We start from the raw sequence: 23,326 nt of genomic DNA, 5'->3' as shown, positions 1-23,326 counted from the left end.
AGTGTGTTCCTTAATAAATTAGATTAATTTGTTTGTTCCTTTTCAAAGATGCATCTGTGTGACTCCATCATCTGTGGAAGATGTCTGCCTTACAAAATAGGATACCAAAGAGGAGCGTCCACTACCGAGGAGGGGGCATGGGTGTTATGTTACTAGCCTGGACAGCTGGTAGCTTTGGAAGATCTACTTGAATGCCTATGCAAAACAATGTTGTGAACCAAAGTATTTTTGCTCCCCTCCCTTCTCCCCACCCAAAGAAGTTTATAATGGAGAACCTGCTTGTTTTGGAGAAAGACAGCTTCTGTCTCACAAGCTGGGCTGTGGTCATGTCCAGCTATTTGCAATAAGTGCATTTAAAACTCATTTGGACAGTCGTTTGGTTCTCCTTTCAGAGGGATAGAAAAATTGCTTCTGATTTTCTCCATCTGTTTACACAAGGGAAGTCCTACAAATTCCTACCTGATCCTTAACTTCCAAGGATGATTTGTTAAAGGAACTGTTATAAACTAATTTGTGCCTGGATACACGGACCCAAGTCTTTGTTACCTCTTTCTATCACAACTATGGACTTTTTCTCATATCAGCTCAGCCAACATAAAAAATTATGAACTGCAACTTGAATACATCACTGCAAACATTCCCTCCTAGCCCCAACAGTACATGATAAAATCGAGGATTTCCTCCATGAATTTTTACAGGATATTAGCAATCAAAGATTATTCTTAAAAACTTCCCCTTGCCAAATACAGGAAAATATGTACCCAGGAATATAAGTTTGATGTTTTGTGGGATCTCTTTTTTTCTTTTCACAGTAAGACCTGTTCTGTAGAAAATTTCTGTACATTTCCCTTAAATTATTCTCTTTGGAACCTAACAGTGTTTATGGAAAGCACACTGTGCTGCTTTCTCTTACATGTGGTGTGTCCCTTCCTCTGCCTCAGCTGGAATCCATGATCCTGGAGACTCTGCCCAGAGCCTGGACAGACAGAACAGTTCAGTTTTGTCCAACCTGGTATGATCATGAAGTTCTATGTAACTTCAATTCTGAGACAATTCCTTCTTGGTACCTTTCTCTTTCCTTTTTGTAGCCCATCTCGGGAGACCTGGAAATTCTTTGCAGGAAAAAAGCGCAGGCCCGTCCTCCTCCTTGGTGCTTCTCCTTTCATGTCTAGCTGTGAAGTAGAGCTTGTACTTATAAATTGGTTTCTTCTGTCAAGACAACTCCATGGTGGTGAAGCAGAAGTAGGATTTATACAGTTTACCAAGGACAATCTGAAGGAAAAAGCATTTTCTGGCCTGCTATGTATTTTTGAAATTCCACATCAATACTGCTAAGTAATTTAATGGTCCTCTTGGAAAATTCTTTTTGTGCCTTGTAGCAGGTCAACACACATTGCTATTTGTTACCACCTTATTTTTGTTCTCCCATCCTAATATATCTGTCTTTACTTAGAATTTTTTTTTTAGCTCTTAGACAAGAGAAATTGGCCAACTGCTTTAAGTGTCAAAAATTTTGAGTAAGTAAATGAAAATAACTGAGCAGATCCCCCTTCTAAAGGTGCACAGCTTCTGTGATTCTTCTTGCTATTCCTTTTCATAAGTGCCCTATTTACAGCAACACAGAGCAGCAAACAATTTGAAACTGCTTTAACATAAATATAGAGGATTATTCAAATAAAACTAAACAGGCAGTTATAATGTTACTGATTGCATATTGACTATTTTTTATTTCTTTACAATGTCCAACTCTGGCCTGCTTTTCTGCCCCATACCTTCAGATGATATGTTTTGTGTTTGGTCAGAAATAGGCTGGTTTTTTTTATTTTTAACAACCTGAATTGAGCATGCCTCAAAGGCTCTCTCACTTAAGAGAACAAACATTCTTCTGAGCTAGAAATCCCTGTTAGCAGTGTCAGTGTTAGTGTAGCTTCCTTGCCCTGCCAGCACAGGACCAATCAAATGGCCATATGGGACAAGGGACTTCATTCTAGGACATTGGAGTGAACATATCTGCAGAAGAAGGTACACACACACCTATATATGTATGTGTAATTTTTTGCAACAGGGGTGCTTGGATCACCAGTCCTCCTGCCAAGACTGACTTAACTACAGTTTTTGGAAACCAGCACTCTGACTGTAATTTGGACTGATATGGGAGATATTTAAGGATACTCCTGTCTTCTGTTCCCCCAGAGGAACGATATGTGCACTATTTTTCCTTCACCTCCTGAGATATCACCTCAGATAGAAGGTAGAAACATTCCTAAAAGCTTTAACCTCACTTGGCAATCCTGTGGGAAACCAATGTTCTGCTGCAGATGGTGTGAATGCAGCTGAGGCCTCAGTGCTGCAGTGGTAGGAGGGAGAAGCACCTGCTATGGATTGGGACTGGCGCCTGAGCTTGCTCTGAAGAAAAGGGTGTTTCCACTTTCTTCTGGAATGATGCCCTTTCTCCTGGCACTACACTAGCATTTTTTTTCAGCCTCTCACATCACTCTGTCACTTGTCACCATACGGAATAAAAAAAGAAAAAAACCCATGGAATTTCATGCAGTCTGACAACCAAAGAATTTCTGAACTATGCTCTGTGATCATCCAAAGAATATGTCTTGCTGCAAGTGCACTTGTTTATACTGGATCAAGAGAAATAAGCTACAGGTGCCATTTTGGTTTTTGTGCCTATCAACAGGGCTAAGGTATGCCTGCAGCATTTGCTGTTATGACAGTGCTGGGTCTATAGACCCACCATATGCTCTTAATGCAGGATGCTTTCAGGCTGGAAAACTGACATCTCTGCTGCTAGAGTTTCCTTGCTTTCCCCAAATCCTCCTTGTAAAGCATGTCTACCAAGACAAGCACAGATTTTCTGGTATCACCAGCTCTACCGGGCATCTTTGAATGACAGCTCCGTCTGGCAGGGAATTTGGCACCGCTCTACTGTAGCTCTGCCAGCAGAAGGGTTTCAAGTTTCCCTTAGTGTCAACCTGGTTCTGAAAGCTCCATCTGTCTGCAACTTTGTCAAATATGGGATTCCAGCTGTTTTAGAAATAAACTCTAACTCTGTTAGCTATTTGGGTGATGTAGAAAATCAGATTGTTGTCCTGTTCATTTTTTTCCGTCCTCTACTGCAGCAGTGACTTTCTTTCTGGGGAGTGTCAGAATATGTCCTGTAACTGGGGGACAATAAGCAGGAGCCACAAAAAACCTCATCCCTTGCTGTTTTGTTTGCATGTGCTGGTTTCCAACTCTCCCACACAAAAGTTATCCATCCCCTTCAGCTCCAAGATGAGTGGAGTATATCCTTTGAGCTAACACTGATAGATTTTGGGGTTCAGTTTTTACTGAAAAATTAAAATGTAAATGTTGGGAGAAAAAAATTGGTACATACAAAAAATCGTACAAACTGTTTCATACTCTGAAAATAAAACCCCTCATGTTTGAGTACTGGGGGCTTGAGATAAGTTAGAAAATGAATAGTGGTTTTGTCAGGGAGAAACTGGGAAAATGAGAAGGGGAAATGAAACTTTTTTAAAAAGAGGAAGGGTGGCTTTGAAAAGCTTGAGGACCACGGTGCTGGATGAAGACACTGCAGGTTATGTGACAGCCTGCACACTTTTTCTGTTGTTGAGAAATGGTTGTGTTTTGCACTGTTTGGAAACAAGTCACTGTGAGGGGGTTGGAAGGGGTAGCAGGACACGAGGATAGTAACTTTTAATCGGTTGTGTGTATGTGTGTGTGGCAGGGGGTGTTAAGTGATGCTCAGGGAAGACAACTAGGAACTTAGGAAAAAAAGGAGCAGGCAAGAAGGAAGATCAGGTGCTAACATCAGTAGAGAGCCCATGAGGGGAGGAACTAATGTGAGTCCATTATGCACTAATAGAAATGGTGTCAGATATCAGTTTCTGGCTGTTTCAGTAATTAAAGGACAAACCTGCCTGGAGTGCTGCAAAAGTCTCTTTACTGCTTGTCTACACTTCAAAGCCTGTGTGTGGCATTTTCATGTTCTGCTAAAGCTGCAGGAGGATGCACGAGATCTGACAGAGAGGCTGTGGAACATGGCATCAAGTTGCCACGTGCTCTGCCTTGTTTAACTTAAAATTGCTCAGGGCCCCACTGTTCTTAGGGACAGCATGGAGCAAAATGCTGCTGCTGAGGCTGTGTGCTGGCCAGTGGCCTTGGCCATCCCTCCAGCCTGGGGCCAAGTACAGACCTGCTTTTAGACTGAGTGCAGTCTGAAAGCCAAGGAGAGCTGCAGTTACATGTTGCTGGGCCCTACTGATGCACTTGACTCTGGGGTGGCATCCTGAACGTGCTGCTGGTTGTGTGAGATGGGGGGAGGTGCATACCAGAGAAAGGGTCTGTGGGAGGCCCACATCCTGTTCTTTCTACCTGAAGGGATTCACACCCATGTGGCAAGAAAGAGCTCTCACCACAAACCTCTGTGGTACTCTTACACAACCCCTCTGTTGGGGCTGTTCAGGTTTCAGACTGGAGTGCAAGTGCAAGTGCAAGTGCCGTGCCCTTGGCTTACCTTTTGCTCCTCTGCAAATGCGCAGGGCTGTACACTTGTGAGGTCATCCTGTTGGGAACAGGTAGCCCTTGCTTTCAGTCCCTGGGCTTGTTTAACCCTGCTACATGGAAGCAGGTCAGAAAGTCACTCTGTTGCGTGTCATCTTCCTCTCCTGGAGAAGGGTGATTACTTTTTTCCAGCACAACAGCAGCTGGAAAACAGGAAGAGCAGTAAGTGCTGTTAGCTGCTCTTGTCTGTCCCTTCTGGAGGTCACTGATTACCCACAACTGGCTACTCCAGAGTTTATTTCTTTTCTGCCTGTTCCTGAGCCCAGAGTCCCTCAGCCCCAGCTAGCCCCCTGGGTCAGCACTCTGGTTTCTCATGGCCAGTATGGCAAGTACACACTGGACTTTATTACTAGGGACTGACCAGTATACTCTGGGTTCCCACCATCCACGGGCTTGCATAGAAGTTTAAAAAAAGACCATATTTCTAAATAACTGATGATTTATCCTCTTATTATCTCATATCTGCACTGTTTTACTGTGTAAATGACTTGCTAATTTATTAAGTATCAAACAAGCTCTCATCACCTGCTTGAACCAGTCCCTCTGCCTTGGGGCAGTTGGCAAAAAAAAAAAAAAAAATCTGTCTGCTTTTTTAACCTCTACCTCTGTCTGAGCTGCTCTGACAGTAAAAGTGAAATTGTCTGGCCATGCCCAGAAGCAGCACTTGACACAGGTAGGAAGACTGAAAGTTAGGAAAAATAAAGAAAAAAAAAATTTAAAAAAGGTTGCAGCATCACAGGAGTTTCTTGCCTCGAGGGTGAAGTGGCTGCCAACACGAGCTTTCAGTTTTACATGGAGGCAGAATTTAGATACCAAAATCTTTGCCATTTTTCTGGCTTAGTGCTGTGAAAGCTTGGCTTTAAGGAGCCAGTGTTGAGTAGCCAAAGGCACGGTATTGTGGCTGCTTGATACATGTTGTGAGGAACAGCAGTGTGATAGGGAGGCATTATAAAATGGAGGCAGAGGAGAACCCTGCCTTTTGAGGTGGTGAGGAATGAGGGAAGAGCTAGAAAAGAAAGTGCAGATGAAGAAGCCAGAAATCAAGGGAGCACTGCAGAGTAGCAGCACTACCGGACCTTTCCTGAGGGAGCAGCTCAGAATAGTGCTGTTCCTTGGGTTAATGTTTTTGTATCAATTCCTGAACAGAACATCACCTCCAGCAGCACCTGGGCTTTGCATGTTGCTGAACTACAGCTTTACAGAAAGGCACACAAGATAAATATTTTCAAAAGCAGTTTTGTCACTGTGTAAATGCCAACTGACTCTCAGGTGTGTTTGAGCAGAGTATGTCCTTCAGAGCATTAGCCAGCCATGAAGGCCAGAGCTTTTGAAGCAAAAGAAAGGATTAGGATACAGATAAATTTACTTCAATTAAAACGCATTTTTGTTAATCCTGGCTTGGACTGAGTTAAACTCAGAGTGCCCAAGATCACGTAATATCATTTATTGCTCTTTAGATGTTTGCAGACCTAGAACAACAGCAATACACAAAGCAATCACTTGAAAGGAATAAAATGCAACCTCTAAAGCATTAGCAAAAGAGCAGCAGTCCTGCCCTCTTAACTGTGACAAGAAATTCTGCCAGCAGTGTCAAGTGACACAGGAATGCACAGGTGCCAGCACTTGGTGCTACAAAGCCCCCAGGTTACTCTGACTGGCCCTGAAGTGATTTCAGGCCTGCCAGGTGCTCAGAGGCACTGCCATGTACATCACCTTCAGAGCCATTCTCATGGGTGACTCCAGAGAGGTGTGCCCACAGGCTGGGACCGTGCAAAGGCAGACAGGCAAATGTGCAGCAAGCCAAGCACCTGGGGAAAACGGGGAACAGCACAGACAGAAAGGAACAGGCTGAGTGCTCTGTGCTTTGCGTGTGTGGGTATGTGCAGAAAAAAGTAATCTGTGGTGGTGAAGGAAACACCTGCATGTTTTTGTGGCTGATGAAGGGGCTACCAAAAGGCCAAGAAGGCTACATCAGCTTTTGAAGTGGAGTTTGCATCTGTGTCAATGATGTGGTAGGCCAAGCAGGGTGGTGGGGCATTCCTCCCTGCAGGGGTGGATATCCTCAAGCCACTAATGTAGAGTCATTGCTAAATTAAGTATGTCTGAACCACTCATTCTCTTACGTGTTTGCACTTGTGCAGAAAGAGCAACAGAAGACAGGCAGCCCTCTTGGCAAAGGAGGAATTGCAGCAAGACTCTAGACACTTGGGGAAGAAAACTCCACAGGTGTAGACTCGGAGGCACCTAACCCTTCAGCAATACAAGGTTAGACTAGGAAGTTGAAGACAGCACTCATTCTGCACCTATTTTTACAGGGCAAACCGAGTAAATACCATTCTCCCAGGAAAAAGCACAGTATGTCTTGGGCCTATTTGCACAGGACTAGCCTTAATACCCAGCCACTCTCCGCTGCAAATTCAATGAAGAAAGAGGAGGGCAACAGTGAATCAAGCAGCAGTGACTCAGAGTGCAGGAGTTACCCTTCCCTCTGATTCATTCTCTTGATGTGCCTCTTCCTCCATCATGTACCAGGGGTGCTTGGCCACTCAGCTGGAACATGTAAGGGTATAGCTGAGGAGAGACCCCCTTTCATTTTCCCTGTGGAGCTGCGGCAACACTCACCTTTTAATTCCAGCACTGGTATCTGACTGTTGCTGGGTGGATGGAAAGGGACAAGGCTAGGAGTTTGTTGTCACCTCACAGCCTGTAGCTACCCAAAAGCATCCATTTGCAGCTTCCTTCTATTACATCTGCAGGCCAGCTGTCATGGTAGGGTATGATTCCCCCTCCTCCCCCAGTACAGCCCTGCCAGCACACACAATACACTAATACAACTTTCTTTTATTCAGATTATTGGGGGTTATATGAGGTGGACTAGTGCTGGTGGCTTTGTCCCGCCATGAGTATGAATCACAGTTCTGCTGGTATAATAGCTCCTTTTAAATCAGAAGTGCTTTGTCCATCTAGCACAGTCTACTGTTATTTCTACATCTGTAAATCACTTTTAACATAAAACTTAATGATCTGCATCCCCCTTTTTCATGAACCCCTGCCAAACAAGAGCACAATGCTGCAGCTGTAGCTATTAAGCTATGGTGGCAGCAAAGCACTCCATTAATACCTCATGCTCAGCAGTTTGTGATGCATGAGAGCTCAATAATTATGCCCTTGTTACCCTCCAATGAGAGGCAGAATTGCCAGAAACAAGTGTTTACAATTAGAAAAAAACCTGTATCAAGTCAAGGACAACATTGGTTCATTCATAAAAAGAGCCTTTCTGAGCAATAGGACTGTGAGGCACAAAACAGGCTTACATTAACAAGACACTTGTTTCTAGAGCTGTATTGTATCCCCTCAGACAGACCTCCATAGCCACTTTATCCCAGATGTTTTGAGAAACTAGCAGGCAGAGCTTTAGCCAAAGCTCTTGTTGCTATGACTTGCACCGATAGGGAGGTTTAGTTCAGATTTCAGGTAGAGGAATGGGAAGCATCAAAGAGGATGTGAGCATCAAAACCCAGTGATCTGAAGCACTTGAAACAGAGCAGACAGGCAAAAGAGACTGAAAACAGGTGTTAACAATGACAATAGGAGTGGTGAGTCTGTTCTTGCTGAGGATGCCTTGCTGCTCATACCAGGATACCAGCTCCACACCTTTGGTTAGTGGAGCGCAGAGACCACAGAACAACTAAGTAACTGTCCCTTCCTTACCTACAGCTCAACATGAACGGGGATTTCAGAATTGTATTGCACTGATATTTCTGGAAGAGCGACAGCTGGTGCAAAGGAAGTAGTTAAAAGGAGGGCTGCAGTGCAGACAGACGTGCATTATTTTGAGCAACATTGCACCATTCTCTAAGCAAGGGTAGAGCATATGGTAACAAAAAACTTGTCATGCTTTTTGTCTTACAACATTATGCTTTCAGTAAGTCCAAATGAGCACTAAAAAGAGAGCTCTGAAGTACCCCCCAAGCTTAGCACTGCAGAATAGTACATGCTTTCATGCAGCACATCTAGCAACACACACCTGACTGGGTATTTACTGTCCTCTGGCTGCACATGAGTCATGCTACTGAAGCATGTGCTTATGCTGTCACCTCCTGTGAAGCCCTGATTCTCACCTCAGGACTTGCCAACTTCAAACCAGCCAAGTCTGGTTTGTTTTCCCACCAATAATTTAGCCAAGAGATAACAGGTCATAAGAAACAAACTGATCAGGGCACGTGGGCTGGTCAAAGCAAGTTTCACTGGGGTGCCTGAAGAGGACTAGAATTGCAAGAAGTCCCCTCTGGCACGCTTTACAGCTATGTTTGCCAACATTTCTGGTTGTGGGCCCTGATTTTTTTCCCGCATGCATAATTTACATTTTTGGATAATAAGCTTCTCTCATTTAACTTTCCAAGAGTCCAGGAAATGCTCAGGTACTCCCCGCTCCTTTCTTCTCCCACAAATGATCCACAGACCCTTCACTGAAAACCACAGCGCAGTATGGACCACAAAAATCTCCAGTGCCACAGTGCAGTGCTATAGGTGGCAGGCATCATCACGCAGCTGAAGCTCAACTTGAATTTTTAAAAACATCTACTGACAGCTTACAAACCAAAAGGAATACAGGTAAAACCCTTTCAAACTGCTCAGGTAAAGTATCTGTTTGAGACAATATTGACCTGAATATATTACCAAAAACCTTCAAGCTACATTTTGAGAAATAAGCATATGATTGGAAACAGTATCCCTATAATGAACAGTTAATTTATAGCCACGCTGACAAGAGAGAGCATGGGGCAGTTCAATTCCACTGAAAATACAGGTGGGAAGAGGGTGAAGCCCTCCAGACTAAATAATTTCAATCAAGGATCATCTTTGCCCTCTTGTGGGCAAACTTCCCTCCTGCAGCTTGTCAGCAGGTTCCTGTGCAGATGGCATGAACAATTCAAAATACACTGCAGGCTTTCCCTGTGCTTCCTTCCGCAGGCAAAGAATAGCTATTCTGAATCCGAAGAGCAGTCACACCCAAAGACCAGCCAAGCAGTGAACCTTGCTTGGTTCCTGCACTATGGCAGCTCTGTGATAGAGCAGGTGGCCAGTTGTTCTCCTCACTGTAAGGAGAAACCCATCCCAAAGCAAGGAAACACATACGTGCCTTGAACAAAGGATGGACAGGTGGCAGCAACCAGGTGGTGCCTGTGCACTCACAAAGAAAGGCCACAGACTACCAGCCCATATTCTGCCTTGCTGCACTATGCTGATAATTTACAGTAACCTAGTTTGGATTACACGCCTGAAAAAGGAGTTGCCATGACTTAAAGTGCGTGGTCATGATTGGAATTATTAAATCTAGGACTTCTGAGTTACTTTCTCATGGTGTGTAAATCCACCACTGACATACCCTTTTAATACAACATTTTGCCTCAATTGTTTTCTTGCATCTAGTTTTCAAATGTAATTAAAAAGCATTAGGGACCTTTTTCCCTTATGAATCCTTACAGTTACACCCATCTCTGGCAACTTCATCAGAGATAATGTCACCTTTAACATTTACAAGGAAAATATACTGTGGCATTCCAATTTCAGTGCTGACAATGAAGGAAATGGCATTCTCCTCCTGTGTACCAGATGACCACAAGGTAATAAGCAAATAGGATTATGAGACAAAAAAAGCACTATCCTGCCAGAAAGCATGCAGGTTTATTTCCTTTTTTTTACCTCCTATCATTGATAATCAGCCAAACAATACTTAAAGTATCCAGCAGCTCTCCCTCAACCAAGTGACTTGGTCACCTGCATTTTTCTACACCAGAATAAATTGTTTGCACTCAACACCTTTTACTGGGTCATGCTCCTGCCTTTAGCAAGTCTGCCACTTTGCTTTTTTCAGATCCATGTGATCAATAGGAAAGAGCAGCACTTGGATTATGCTTGTCACAGTAACCTAAAGAGCAGGGTATGTAAAGGCTACTGCAAACTAGTTTGGCTGGACCCTATTGTCAGAGGCAATACTGACCTTATCAGACCTTTTCTCCTGGGAGCTTTCCGTGAGAACGTCCAGCTTTGCAAGTCAGACCCTCTTCCCCAGTTAACTGGCAAACACAATGCAAGCTCTTTCCTCCAAACCAGGAACAAAGAATGATGTTATTTCCTATGGTTGGCTCTAGGAGAACTACATAGCAACACCAAATCATAGAGGCCAAAACAAGAAACACTTAGGTTATTTACTAATATTTTATTTTAAAATTATTACAAAATATTTTATAAAGTTCTTTAGAACAAGAAAGCATAATACAGTAAAAAAGATCACAGGTTTAAAAGGGAAAAGAATTTAAGCATTTCAAAATTATTTAGATGGAAATTCAAGGCAACACTGGGAACAAAATTGTATAAAATTTTTATTAAATATAAAATCATTGTATTATCATCATGATTTCATAAACATTAAAAATCACTTAAGTTCTGACCAGCATAACATTTAATATCAAGAAAACTGCTTATGTTTACAGCAGTAGACTAAAACAGAGATGAATTTCCATCTTAAAGGCACCACCAGCATCTTGAGTCATTAAAATTTTACAGAACCTTTCAAAAATTTCATAAAATATTTCCCTTCAGTGTAGAAAGCTTGGTATTTTTAGTGCACAAATTTGAATGAGGATTACCGTGACAGCCATTATGCAAAAACATCTTGTGCTGAGCTCTGAGATTTGCATGAGATCACTCACTGCTCTTCCAGGTTGGAAGGTGCAAAGGTAGAACTCAGCTGTAACAGACCACAACCCTTCCCTGCTATTGTGAAGCACAGAGTGCAGGCAGTAAGGCACAATTCCTTCCCATACTCAGAACCACACAGCACTGGTAGCACTGTGATTTTAATGTGGGCTAAATGCCAAACAAAAATTAACCATCTATATAATGCCCACTGCAGATTTTCAGAGAAGAAGCTCACAGTCCAGCCACTGAACGAGTCCTCGCATGTCCTGGAGAATCCTCTCCGCTGATTCTCAAGGCACTGTAAACAAAGCCTGAAAGTGGGTGCAGAACCTTTAAATATTTTTGGATGTGCTCAGCTGGAAAACACTAAAGCTTTTATGTGTCTGAGCAGGCTTGCAACACCACTGCCAAGCACTGTGGTGAAGAATGGAGAAGACAATCCCCAGACAGATGTACTGGGACAGTTGCTTCTTTCCACAGGTTTTACCACCAGTTATGATGTACAGAGATGGTTGCTTTGCAAAAGGAAGATGAAATTTGAGACAGTTGCCTCTAACAGCACTTTTACCAGAGTTCCCACCATTCTCCTTAAGAATTCCTAAACCACTTAAGCAAAATCAGCCACCTTAATGGAGACAGTTTAAATAGGTAATTTAAATAAGGTAGGCTGATTTCATCAGAAGCAGGGTGGGAAACAAGCAAACCACTTTGCTGACAGAGCATGGGAGGGGTAAGAGACATCCAGCCACACACACAGAGCTCCTGCAGAACCAGACATTTAATGTGGCTCCAACGGCATTCTCTAGGATCAGTCTAATTAAAAGGCAGACATATAAAGCCAGCACCTGACACCAGAAGCATCAATGGGGGCATGTCCAGACTGCAGGAGACCAATCTGCTCAGCCACTGCAGCAAGAAAGCTCTCCCCTTCCTAACCTGAAAGGGCAGAGGAGCAAGGAGTGATAAGGAAAACTAAGAAGCTATAGGAAACTGATAAAGCATTTAAGAAAATGACCTAACAGAAGCAGAGAACAGCATACACACTACCGAACCTGCTTCTCAACTACTAAAAAAAAATAACAAAAAGAGCACTTTATGAGTTGTTAGGATTAAGAAAAGAACACCTGATGAGGAACCTAGGATTAACAGTACCACCATGCATGTTAGCCAACAACTGGTTTGAAAGCAACAATTTAGCAATTGCCTTAAATCTATAACCAATATGTGACTTGCTTGTTGTATTTAATTACTATGTGACAGATTATTGCCAGGTAAACTGCCAAGGCAGAGAGATGACTTTACAGATCCCTTTTGGTACCAGTATCTCCAGTTCAGGAACGGACACCAGCAACATAGCACTTTAGGTGGGGAAAAGTGTATAGAAAAAGCAAGCAAAACCCAGACCCCTAGTAACATATTTCCAAGCTGAGAAAAATTACAGAAAAAATTACCTCAAGATAAAAGTCATGCCATGGTGCCGCATTGCTTAATAAATATCAGCAGCACAGTGTTGCTCTTACACTATATTTACAGCTATTCATTACAGATGAAGATTTAGAGACTACAGACATTTTGATGTGAAAGCAAATTCAGTAGTATCCTAGGCAATAAGAAAAAAAATGAGACCCCCCCCCCTTCGAATGTTAATCACATAGGCATGATCCCCAAAGTAAGAGATTGCAGATCACAGTAGAGATATTTCTCACTATGGATATTTTGTATCATCAGTAGCACCACTTGTAAACAAACCAGCTCTAGGCTACACAGTTATCAGAGACAGCTACAGCTCTGTACACCTACACTAAGATCAGGTTTTAGTGCAAATGAAGACTAATAAATACAAAGGGAAAAAAGCCAGTCTGAAGAGCATTTCTTCTTTACAGTACAGGAAATTGTAGGAAGGAAACGTCTCTTTCATCCATAGGTCTGAAACCAAGCTACAGCTTTAACTTGGTGCTTCACACCACCTGTCAAAATTTTACATCCTCCAAGCAAAGCGTAGCGTTAGGCTTAAGTCTCAGGCTATAGAGGGAGAACATCACAAACTCACATTCATCAGAAAGTGGCAGCAATGGAAAAAAAAAAATCATTGATCTGCTATTACAGTCCTTTGTCTTACAACAGCTTCTTCTTCCTTTCCCAAATACAGCTTGCTCAGCCTATTTCTGGGGGGCTTAGTCTCAGTGCTGCCACAACAGCTTATAGGACTATGAACATGTCAGACTAGGGTAGTGATGAAATGGACTTAAGACATGGCAAATGTCATGAGCACTCAAACAAGAACTGTTTTTGCATAATCAGCTTTTTCTCATTTGCTTTGGTATTTTGAAATGTCTCCTGGCTTACAGCAATTTGCTCTGCTTTCGAAGGCTTTTCTCTTAGAAGAGGTGTAGCATCTTGCTTCTACCTCAGACAACTGAAAAATGCTTTTGCACCCCTTCATTTCTTTTACAGCCATCAACATCTGGTCTGACACATCTGTCACTTGTCTGATACTTGTCATATCAGTAGTGTTTCTTGCAGACCTACAGACTGTCGCTTTCAAAGCAAATCGAGGCTAAAAATGCTTATTGACCTGTTTACCAACTGAGCAAGTCAGTAGCAAGAACTCTCAAGGTACTGCCACATATTTATAAACACAGAAAATAGTAAGGTTCACAACCATTCTGGCAGAACTTAGCATTATCTGTGCATAATCAAGATGCATATGTATTAACTCTGCAAGCAACATTCACCAGGATAGTACCAATGGGCTGTTAGGTTTTTCCCATTGATATTCTGATTTCTACTTTTGAGATTACTTCATGAAAATATCTATTCTTTATCATGTTCCTCCCCCAGGTGGCTTTTCAAGTTTCTTCCTGCAAATTTTATAGCTTTTCAAACCATCTGAAAGAAGATTCTGGTATACAAGTCCAAACTTGGACAATCATGGGGTGCAAAACTGTCTCCTTAATATACCATTTACATTACCCTCCCCATAAAACCCCTACAGTCACTATTCCACTAAACTGATCTCCACAGACAGAACTGAGACACAAGAATAGTAAAAAAACCCAAACCCCCTTATGTAAGGATAAGCATTTCTGTAAGGATAAGCATTTCTGTAAGGTTCCAACTAGGTATCCCTTTCACATTCAGTTTGATTAAGTACAAAAGTGAATTTTGCTGTTCTAATTTATAACTCATAACAGAAGCATCCGGTCCATTTATACAGGAAATATCTTTAGGCTATATCTCAGAATTTATGCCTCAGACATTAACCTTTAGTTACCTCTGCCAAAATCAAATCAGCACATTGATTGTGTGTTGTCCTTAAGTTAGTTAGACTCAAGGTTTTTAGTGCATGTCACCTGGGCAGGTGACAAGACCAGTCATTAGGCAGGACCAGTTACCTTAGAACACTGTGCTCAAGATGCCATTACTTGACCTAGGGATCTATCAAAATTTTGATGAGCAATGTGTACAAAACCGATTAGAATTAAGAGACAGAAGTTGTTACCTACAGTGCACTGAAAGTTCATTTAAGTTTGCTCCGTTTAAAAAAAAAAAAAAAGAAACAATTTCGTGAAGTTAGGTTTGTTTATTCAATGGCTGATTTTCTGTGGCTCTCGGAGTGTTACCAGGATTTTCAGATTGTCCAGCGACGTTTTGCTTTCGCCTGTGAATGCACTGTATAACAAATTCAACTACAAATGCAATACTTGCAAGAAATCCAAATGTCTGTGAAAGTGAAAGAAATATGTGATTTTAAAATGCATAAAAACAGTAACAGTATCCTAACATTGTCTGGAGAGATTTGCTGGACCATTTGCATACATTAATAACACTTACATATTAAGATTACAGTCCTCCTTATATTGATAGTTCCATTTAAATTAGAAACAGATCAGAATTCATAATTCTAGCACATTTAATGCAGAAGTTTTTACAGTTTTCATTCTTTTAATCACATGTGAACTCTATACTGTGTTCTAAACAGCCCTTAATAATAAAAATATATTAATTTTATTGCCAAAAATCAGTTACTAAAGCAGTATGGTATTGGTGATATAACAGAGTATTTATCCAAGAGATGATTGCTGATTGAAGAGAGTAAATGAAGAAGAGCAACACATGGAAGGTGAAGGGAGATGAGATCTGTAGACCCTACGCAAGGCCTTACAGGGTCAGCAAGGGAGAACAAAAAGACATTTTGTGAATGACATTTTGTTACTAGTCTTGGCAAGATAGTGGTAAGGAGAAAGCTGTTATTAGCTGCTTCTTTCAAACTAGGAAAGAAACATGCGCTATTCTAACTCTACCTAAATTTTACACAACTGGTTTGGTCCAAAGCAGTTTGACGCTAGTAAGTGTTAAATCACAATAGTTTTTATTTTTCCTGCACCAAAAAAAAAAAAACAAACCAAACCTGAAAGACTTTATACTGAAACTATTAGGTCTAAATATATGAACATCACAGAAGATAACTATACAAAAGTGTGCATCTCTAGTAGCTCATCCTGCCTGTGGAACAGAATTATCTTGCTTTCTTTTCTAACTCATTTTTCCTTGTTCAAGAATGAAATCAAAATTTGATGTTTTAAACTAACATATTCACAATTCCAGGGTTATTCAAAAGAAGTGCCAAATGACTAAGGAATTATGATATCCACAGCATCCCAAAGCCTCTTCAGTGCCTTGCGTGCCCTGACTATTTCTGTCACTGAGGAAAATGCTGCTCTTATTGCAGCCTTTGCAAGTCAGCATTGTCCACATATGCTTTGTAACACCTGGCAAAAAGTTTCTTGCTGACTTTGTAAGCAGGTGGCATTATGACAGGACAATTGAAGGGAAAAAAGGAATTTCAGAAGCAGGGTATCAGAAAACTGGGGAAGCTGCAAAACATTGAAACAACATTGAAACAACAACAGACGACAGAAACAACAGACGACAGAAAATAAAACAAATTCAAGAGAGCTTCCCAGCAGGAAAATGCTGGGGAGCTGCAAGTACACACAGAACTTTTCAGCAATCCTCAGGAATGCCTGCTGTTTGGATTTCCTATGTTAAGTTTCTGGAAGTTCTGAAATAGTTAATTCCCCCTGAAACATCACAATACACTGAATTCTATTCCCTGCCCAGTTTTTTCCCTGCAAATTGAGTGAAGTTAAAAGGGCAGAGAAATTAACATACCAGATAATTACAAAGTAAATCCTGCCATTTTAAGACTTACACATGCAACACTTTCAACAGCAGAGCCAGAGCTGGTCAGAGCAAACACTATTGATGCTAACACAAACCAGGCAGCTATGACTGGCATGGCCCAAAAATTCTGCAAATATAAAGAAAAAACGTTATTGAATTGTAGATGGGTTACCTGAAGAGAACAAACATCATAACAGCAGCTGAGTTAACCTGCCTGTGAATTTATGTTTTGAAACTTCATGCTAATGGAATCTTCAGAAAATATATTTTACAACTACATTCCAAATGACATTCAATATTATCGGCTATTTAAACAACATTATCAGATATTTAAGTCTCCCCCATTTTTGTCCTTTTTAAGTATTTAATTAATTTCACCTAACTTTTTTCACACTCAAATTCAACCTCAGAACAACCATGCTAGTATTATTCCCTATGTAAAAGATTTGGGAATTTAGAAACCTGTAAGTAAATGTGCTCATTCAAATCTTTTACTACACTCCCTTAACTTTACCTTCACATAAAACCCCAACTGTTTTCTCTGAAGGCAAGTAGGAAGGGACACTTGTAAGACAGTATAATGTTCTTACTGACTTTACAGAGCAACCTTCTCCCACTGCTGGATTTTCTGAAATATAAAACCATACACTGTAACAAGTATGATCATTACCAAAAAGGAGGTAGGCTACATCCAGTAGGAAAACAGACAGGGTAAACTGATAAATTACAAGCATCATGCTGGCAGTGAACTTTATTCTGTCTATATACATATATGTGATGGCTATACAGCAGCATTAGTCTCTGTGAAAGATTTTTTCACACAAATCCTAAAATCCTGCAGGTAGCCAATGTGACAGTTTTGGAAAAGTTGTCAATATAAAAGGGAGTTCATTTTTGATCAAAGTTTGATCATTTTTTAACTATAAACTACTTTAACCTACCCTTTAAATGGAGAAGAAAAGGAGATTCATTCTGCATAGCCTTTTTACTCCACAGCAGTCTTTATGCACTTTGTTTTTTAAAAAAAACAAATTTCCTTACCAGTTTCTCTACTTTATCTTCCCCCAGTGTTTCATATACATCAGTGCAATACACAGACAGAATCAGGAGGCTCAAAAGAAAGGCACTGCAGCTAGTGAATTCAAAGAAGTAAAGTCCACCACAATTGCCGCAATCCTGCACAATTTCTTCACAAGTAACAGCCACAAAGGAGAAAATCTGCAAACAAATAACATGCTTGAGTTGAAGCAAGCCTCTAATATATTCAGCAAACAGACATCTCTGATATGAACATCAATAAAGATAGCTATGAGGAAAATCCTCAATCTACAAAAAGTCTGGTAAAATGCTGCACTGTTTTCTTACAGGCATAAATAATTATAAAATGACATGGTTTACAGTTGCTGCTAAAGGTGATTGATAAACTACTCAGGTAAGCTGAGCACACTGCCAAACATAAGCTTCTGGATTAACAGTCAAGATTCCTGTTTTGGGGTTTTGTGCAACTGCCAGTTGGAAGCAGACGAGGAAGGCAGCATGGGGAGCACACATCCTGCTCAGAACAAGCGAAAATGCTATCCCTTACTACTTACAGCTGCACTCAGTTTTAAATGCATTTGGGTTCAGGGAAGTGGGGGAAACTGGGCAGCAATGACACACTCAGCTACCTCCCTGATAGTTTACAGCTGATGTCACCTTGCTTGATAAAACTCCAGGGAAAGTACAGGGAGCCAACAGCTCGCGTGCTTATGACCCACTAACGACAGAAGCTCAAATATTTCTGTAGGAACCAAAACTTCAAACTGTGTTTAAGCTACGTTGGACAATATTTAATCTATGCAGAAGCTCATCTTCACCTTCCTGCCACAGTATGTTTTGAGGAAAGAATATGAGTTAATTAATAACTGCTGGATTTTCTACTATTTTATTGTACAAGAAAGAATATTGCTCTATTTAACTGTTCTCTTATTTTGGCCACTTCTTGCTAGTTTCCTTCATCCCATAAAGTTGATACAGCTTTATAGATCCTTTTAGTATGGAGTTCACCAAATTATAAGAAAACCATTACCAGAAATCAGACTCGGTCATAAAATTGAGAATGATATAAGGATGACGATCATACTTTTAATAAGAGTATATGAGCAATAATGAGGTTGACAGTTCTTAAAAAAAAAAATCAAATTCTAAAATTCAGAATTCTCAGAAAGTAACCACTGGTCTTCGGTTTCAGGTTTTTAACAGTAAAAACAAGAACAACAATTTAGCAGTAGGAACTGTAAATTCCCCCTGCTAAGCCAGACCTCAGAAGGGCACTTCAAAGAATGATGTTTTGAAAATGCTACAATCATATAAAGTAAACAGGAGCTCTGAAAGGGAAATAAGCTGAGCTGGGAAACTGCAATATTACTACCAGGCCTCCACATTCTTCCCTTTTCTCCTGCAGTGGCTGGCAACACAAACTTCTCAGCAGCCCTCGGACCTAAAACCGTGACTACAATGGCTGTCTAATGAATGTTTTGAATTCTGAATTTCCGATTTTTATGGGGTTTTTTGCATTTAAAAAGATCTGCTTACAGCTGCGTCCAATGACTTTCAATTTCACATTTTTCACAAGGTCAGTTGTGAGATATGTTTTCATGTGTAGTGCTATCTCTTTTTATAAGCACTGAAAACTGAATGCCATTGCTTTCATCTGGGCTGAAACAGAACAGATAGGAAATAAACCCATCCTTAAATAGAACAGACTTATACTTCTATTTAAATAACTGACTTATACTTTCAAAATAACTGAAAAAAGCCTCACCACTGAGTGTACAAACAAGTTGAAAAAAATCCCACTCAAAGAACAGTTTTAAGCAGTTCTGTGTTAAATACATGAGATTTATCAAGTGGAATCCTGTGTGGGGCTTTCCAAGTCAGTGTTCAATTTTTTATTAATAAGTTGAACAATAAAATAGAGCATATCAATAAAAAAACTTTGGCTGGAAAAACTTTAAGTTCTTTGATTAAGTTGGTGTACCAATAGCACGTAAGACGCCAGAGAATTCTCCTTGGGTTTCTTAGTTTGCTTCTTGATACCATTATCAGAAACAAAAGGAATTATGCTGTTGTCCTACTGCAAAAAAAATAGTTTTAAATACAAAAAGCACTGTTAGAGAAGGAGTTGTTTTGGGTTCTTTTTAATTTTATTATTAGTCCTATCTGTCTGTAGGGACACCAGAAATTAAACAGCTTTATCTGTCCCTTACCAGCAAGAAGTTATTCATTGATATTGACATTAATGTTGGAATTTTCTACACAAGTGTCAGGTTTGTAAAGGAGATTTAATAAGTAAAAAGCTACAAAAGAATGCTACAAAAATAGAGCAGATCAATGAATGTGCTAACAGGCCTGTGAAGATGCTTGGCAGTGGTATTCCCAGCACAAAATCTTCTAGTTCAGATGGGTGGACTTGCTAATACCCTACACTATATATAATACTATAGAAAGTGAACAGCTCAGAAAAAGAGCAGATATTTAGGGCTGAATTACAACTTTCCTTTCCAGTTAGGGCATTTTGGTTAAAGATAAACAATAGTTGATGACAACTATTTCTCTTTTAGATAAGAATTTGTTTCTACCTCAATCTTGGCACAATATACACTGTGCCATTTACCTTTGCACAGAATTTGAACCAGTCACGGACTAACAAAAACATTCCACCTATTTATAACAAAACAACAACAATCTAGAAACCCATGCAATAACATGCCTCTCAGCATCCTTTTGGCAGTCACATTTTCCTTATTTCAACTGCCCAAAAGAACAGGCTAAGGTTACAACGTATGCCATTATTAATCTGAAGAAAAGTATTTCTTAGGTCCAGAAACCAGTTTTCTGCAGGTGATTTCACAGTATTTTATCAAACATTTGATCACTATAATGAGGAGAGCTCACTTTCTGATTGCAATACCCTGTTTAGCAGAGTGATTATCCCACTAAAAACCACTATTGCAACACAAAGGTTATAGGTGTTAAAGACCGTCACTGGCATTTCCAAAAATCAACACTTTCCCAAAACTGAAACCTTTTTCTTACCACAGAGACTGAGGCTTCCTTCCACCTTCTGGAATTTCGGGGGCTTGTTTAAAGTGTTTTAACCAATAACTCCAAGATCTGTGCATTTTGATAAAGGGTTACAAAAACGGAGCAAAAAATGTTGGCAATTAGGAGGGCGAACAACTATAACTCCATCTTCTTTTTCCTCTCACTGACAGATGGGTGCAGGCCATAAACTGCTAATTATTTAGGAGCATATCGAGCACCTATTCATCCTGATTAGAATGATAATTTTTCTTCTTCCTACCTAGAAAATTTTATAAATAATTAAACATTTTAAGACTTTGGTACACCGGTAAATTTGTATATGTAATCGCTTATTTTATTGTAGTCAATGAACCCACCAAAATAAATGATCTCTTTATCAGGGAACAACAGCCAGCACATCTTACTTTATTAATCTCCATTAGATGAAGCTAATGTCCTGTTATATTTATTGAAAGCATTCTTGGGTGTGATTTTTTAAAATACTCTTAGAAAACTTTATTTTTGGCAGCGTTACCTTTACCAGCATTGAAGCATATTATGTTTTTCATTGAGGGTTTTGACTGTGTATGAGACGAAGTTTAAAAACTAAATGTCCTCTGGCGAAGTAATGAGAAAGGGTTGGAAATCACCTACAATTCCTGTGAGCATGACACATCTGACTAAAAAGCCACTGTGTTGGCTGCAAAATGTACAGTGACACACATTTACAGTCAGCTGCCCTTTTCCACTGCTGGTTTCACTACCTCCCTGCCAGTACTTGAGAATGATGCTCCTCACGTCCTTAGCAGCAGCCAAACTGGCACATTCTGGAAGAGCCCATCAGCAGGCACAGAACAAACAGGAGTTTGAACTGCGAGCCCAACTGCTTAATGTGTTCAGGAACAACATTGCATGCACCAAAAAAGCAAGCAGAACATGAGCCTTTTATTTCCTGTTGGGCCCAGGACTGCCTGAGATGAAGTGACGTCTTGTGCAATGGGCCACCATCAACAGTACACTTTTCTGGTGGAATTTTCTACCACAAATTATGGGAGAAGTGAGCACTCTGGTTTTAGCACAGACAGTGTAGAATGACAGGCTTACAAAAGGGCTGCAGGAGCAGCAGGAGAGGGAGGTCTGGATATCATGACCCAGTAAACCCTTCCCCGTTATACTGCCCTATTGTGAGGTTCAACCAAAGGCTTCTACATCCTGTTTTCATCCAATGTGATCCTCAGAAAAAAATACTAAGTTTCCTGGTGAGGTTTCCCTCAGATTTTAAGCCAGAGCAGGTGGTTTGGAAGGCCAACAGGCAGCTGAACCACGCCGGCTGCAGCACCGCACCTCGGCCGCACGACGCCGACGGCCATCACATGTCAGCACCTACTGCTGTAGCTCGGACATGGAAAAGGAACACTCCTGCCACTTCCCCGCCATGAAAAACTCTTGAGCCTGCATTATAAGGCACCGTGCCGACTTTTCACCTGAGTTACAAGTCTGCACAGCTTCAGTGTCCCCATGCCACGTCTCAAGTCAGGACATCTTCCCGGCGGAGCCAGCCCTTTTCTAAACGACAGGAGCCCTTCCCACGAAGCCTGTGCACGGCCATCTCCCCAGCCCCGCGCTCGGCCAGCGAGTTTAATTTTTAAGCGGCGGGAGACTACCCGAAGGTCATCACAACATGCTCCTTTCCATCCCAGCGCAGGGCACCACGACGGCCCCCGCCCGCTGCTCGCCCCCACCCCGCCGCCCGCCGGGCTCATCCCGCGGCCCCGGGCAGCCAATCTGTCAAGGGGATGCTGCCTCCGCGCCAGGCCCGGCACGCCCCGCGAGGCGAGGAGGGCACTCACCGCCTGGACCGCCTTCGCTGGCAGCCGCCACCCCGGCAGGTGCCGCAGGGTGCAGGCGAAGGGGCGGCGGCGGGGCCGCTTCGCCTCCGGCTCGGTGGTCTCGTTGTAGACGGCACCGTTCTCCATGGCCGGGCCGGGCCGCCGGCTGTCAGCTGGGAAAAAAGCAAAAGCAAAAGGGCGGCGGAGGCGGCGGGAGGGGCGGGGAGGGAGAAGGGGAAGGCGTCGGGAGGGGCCCCGGGCAAGGCGGCGGTTGGACCCGGCGGTTGGTCCCGGCGGGACAAAGGCGCTTCCTGCGGCGCGCGCCATCGCTCCCCCTGGCGGCGGCGGGCGGGGCCGGTGTGTGAGGGGCGGGCGGCGGGGAGGGCCGGGACCGCGGGGGCTGCCTCAGGCCCCGGTCTGTGCTCAGGTCTGTAAACGGGGCTCGTTAAATAACGTTTACAAGATTATCCACTCTTCAGTTGTCACACGAAATTACGATATCAGAAGAGTTTTTTAAGCCAGAGCTTTCCCATGTCAACTAGACCATGGCACTAATTGCCACATCCAGTCTTCCCTCAAATATCTCCGGGGATGTGACTCCACCACCTCCCTGGGCAGCCCAGTCCAGTGTCTAATCACTCTTTCTGTGAAGACATTCCTGCTAATGTCCAACCTAAACCTCCTGTGGTGCAATTTAAGACTACAGCCTCTTGACCTGTTGCTAGTTGCCTGGGAGAAGAGGCCGACCACCACCTGGCTACCACCTCCTTTCAGGTCGTTGCAGGGAGCAATAAGGTCCCCCCCAAGCCTCCTCTTCTCCAGGCTAAACAACCCCAGCTCCCTCAGCTGCTCCTCATAGACCTTGTGCTCCAGACCCTTCACCAGCTCTGTTGCCCTTCTCTGGACTCGCTCCAACTCCTCAATGTCCTTCCGGAATAGAAAGGCCCAGAACTGGTCTCAGT

The 23,326-nt window shown here is 42.1% G+C and overlaps 2 protein-coding genes across 3 annotated transcripts in view; one reads left to right on the top strand and one right to left on the bottom strand.

Moving 5' to 3' along the window:
* CMTM7 (CKLF like MARVEL transmembrane domain containing 7) overlaps positions 1-4,234 on the top strand; it is a 30,758-nt gene extending 26,524 nt beyond the window's left edge. Inside the window, exon 5 of one of the 2 annotated variants that reach the window (XM_051789056.1) lies at positions 49-4,234. In XM_051789056.1, the coding sequence (XP_051645016.1) occupies positions 49-62 (14 nt within the window). In that variant the 3' untranslated portion in view covers positions 63-4,234. The remainder of the gene's footprint in view (positions 1-48) is intronic. The other variant, XM_051789055.1, reaches the window with a different exon arrangement.
* A 6,562-nt stretch (positions 4,235-10,796) lies between these two features.
* CMTM6 (CKLF like MARVEL transmembrane domain containing 6) lies at positions 10,797-22,660 on the bottom strand. The gene is made up of 4 exons (XM_051789057.1): positions 22,386-22,660; positions 17,512-17,688; positions 16,499-16,597; positions 10,797-15,006 (listed from the first exon to the last, which is right to left on the bottom strand). Exons 1-4 carry the CDS (start codon positions 22,509-22,511, stop codon positions 14,857-14,859), a joined length of 552 nt encoding a protein of 183 aa, XP_051645017.1. The 5' UTR covers positions 22,512-22,660; the 3' UTR covers positions 10,797-14,856.
* Positions 22,661-23,326: the final 666 nt, after the last annotated feature.

The sequence above is a fragment of the Manacus candei genome, unplaced genomic scaffold (genome assembly GCF_025592945.1).
Source record: "Manacus candei isolate 608988 ecotype Guabito, Panama unplaced genomic scaffold, ASM2559294v1 h1tg000026l, whole genome shotgun sequence".
Taxonomy (NCBI): domain Eukaryota; kingdom Metazoa; phylum Chordata; class Aves; order Passeriformes; family Pipridae; genus Manacus; species Manacus candei.
The sequence above is the reverse complement of the archived record's forward strand: the minus strand, read 5'-3'. Positions and strand labels throughout refer to the sequence as shown.

Excerpts from the sequence above, each read along its gene's own strand:
- CMTM6 (XM_051789057.1), bottom strand. The coding sequence starts at position 22,511 with ATGGAGAACGGTGCCGTCTACAACGAGACCACCGAGCCGGAGGCGAAG. Across the intron at positions 17,689-22,385 it reads CAGCGAAGGCGGTCCAGGCG|ATTTTCTCCTTTGTGGCTGT; the intron begins GTGAGTGCCCTC and ends ATTTGTTTGCAG. Across the intron at positions 16,598-17,511 it reads AAGATAAAGTAGAGAAACTG|AATTTTTGGGCCATGCCAGT; the intron begins GTAAGGAAATTT and ends TTATATTTGCAG.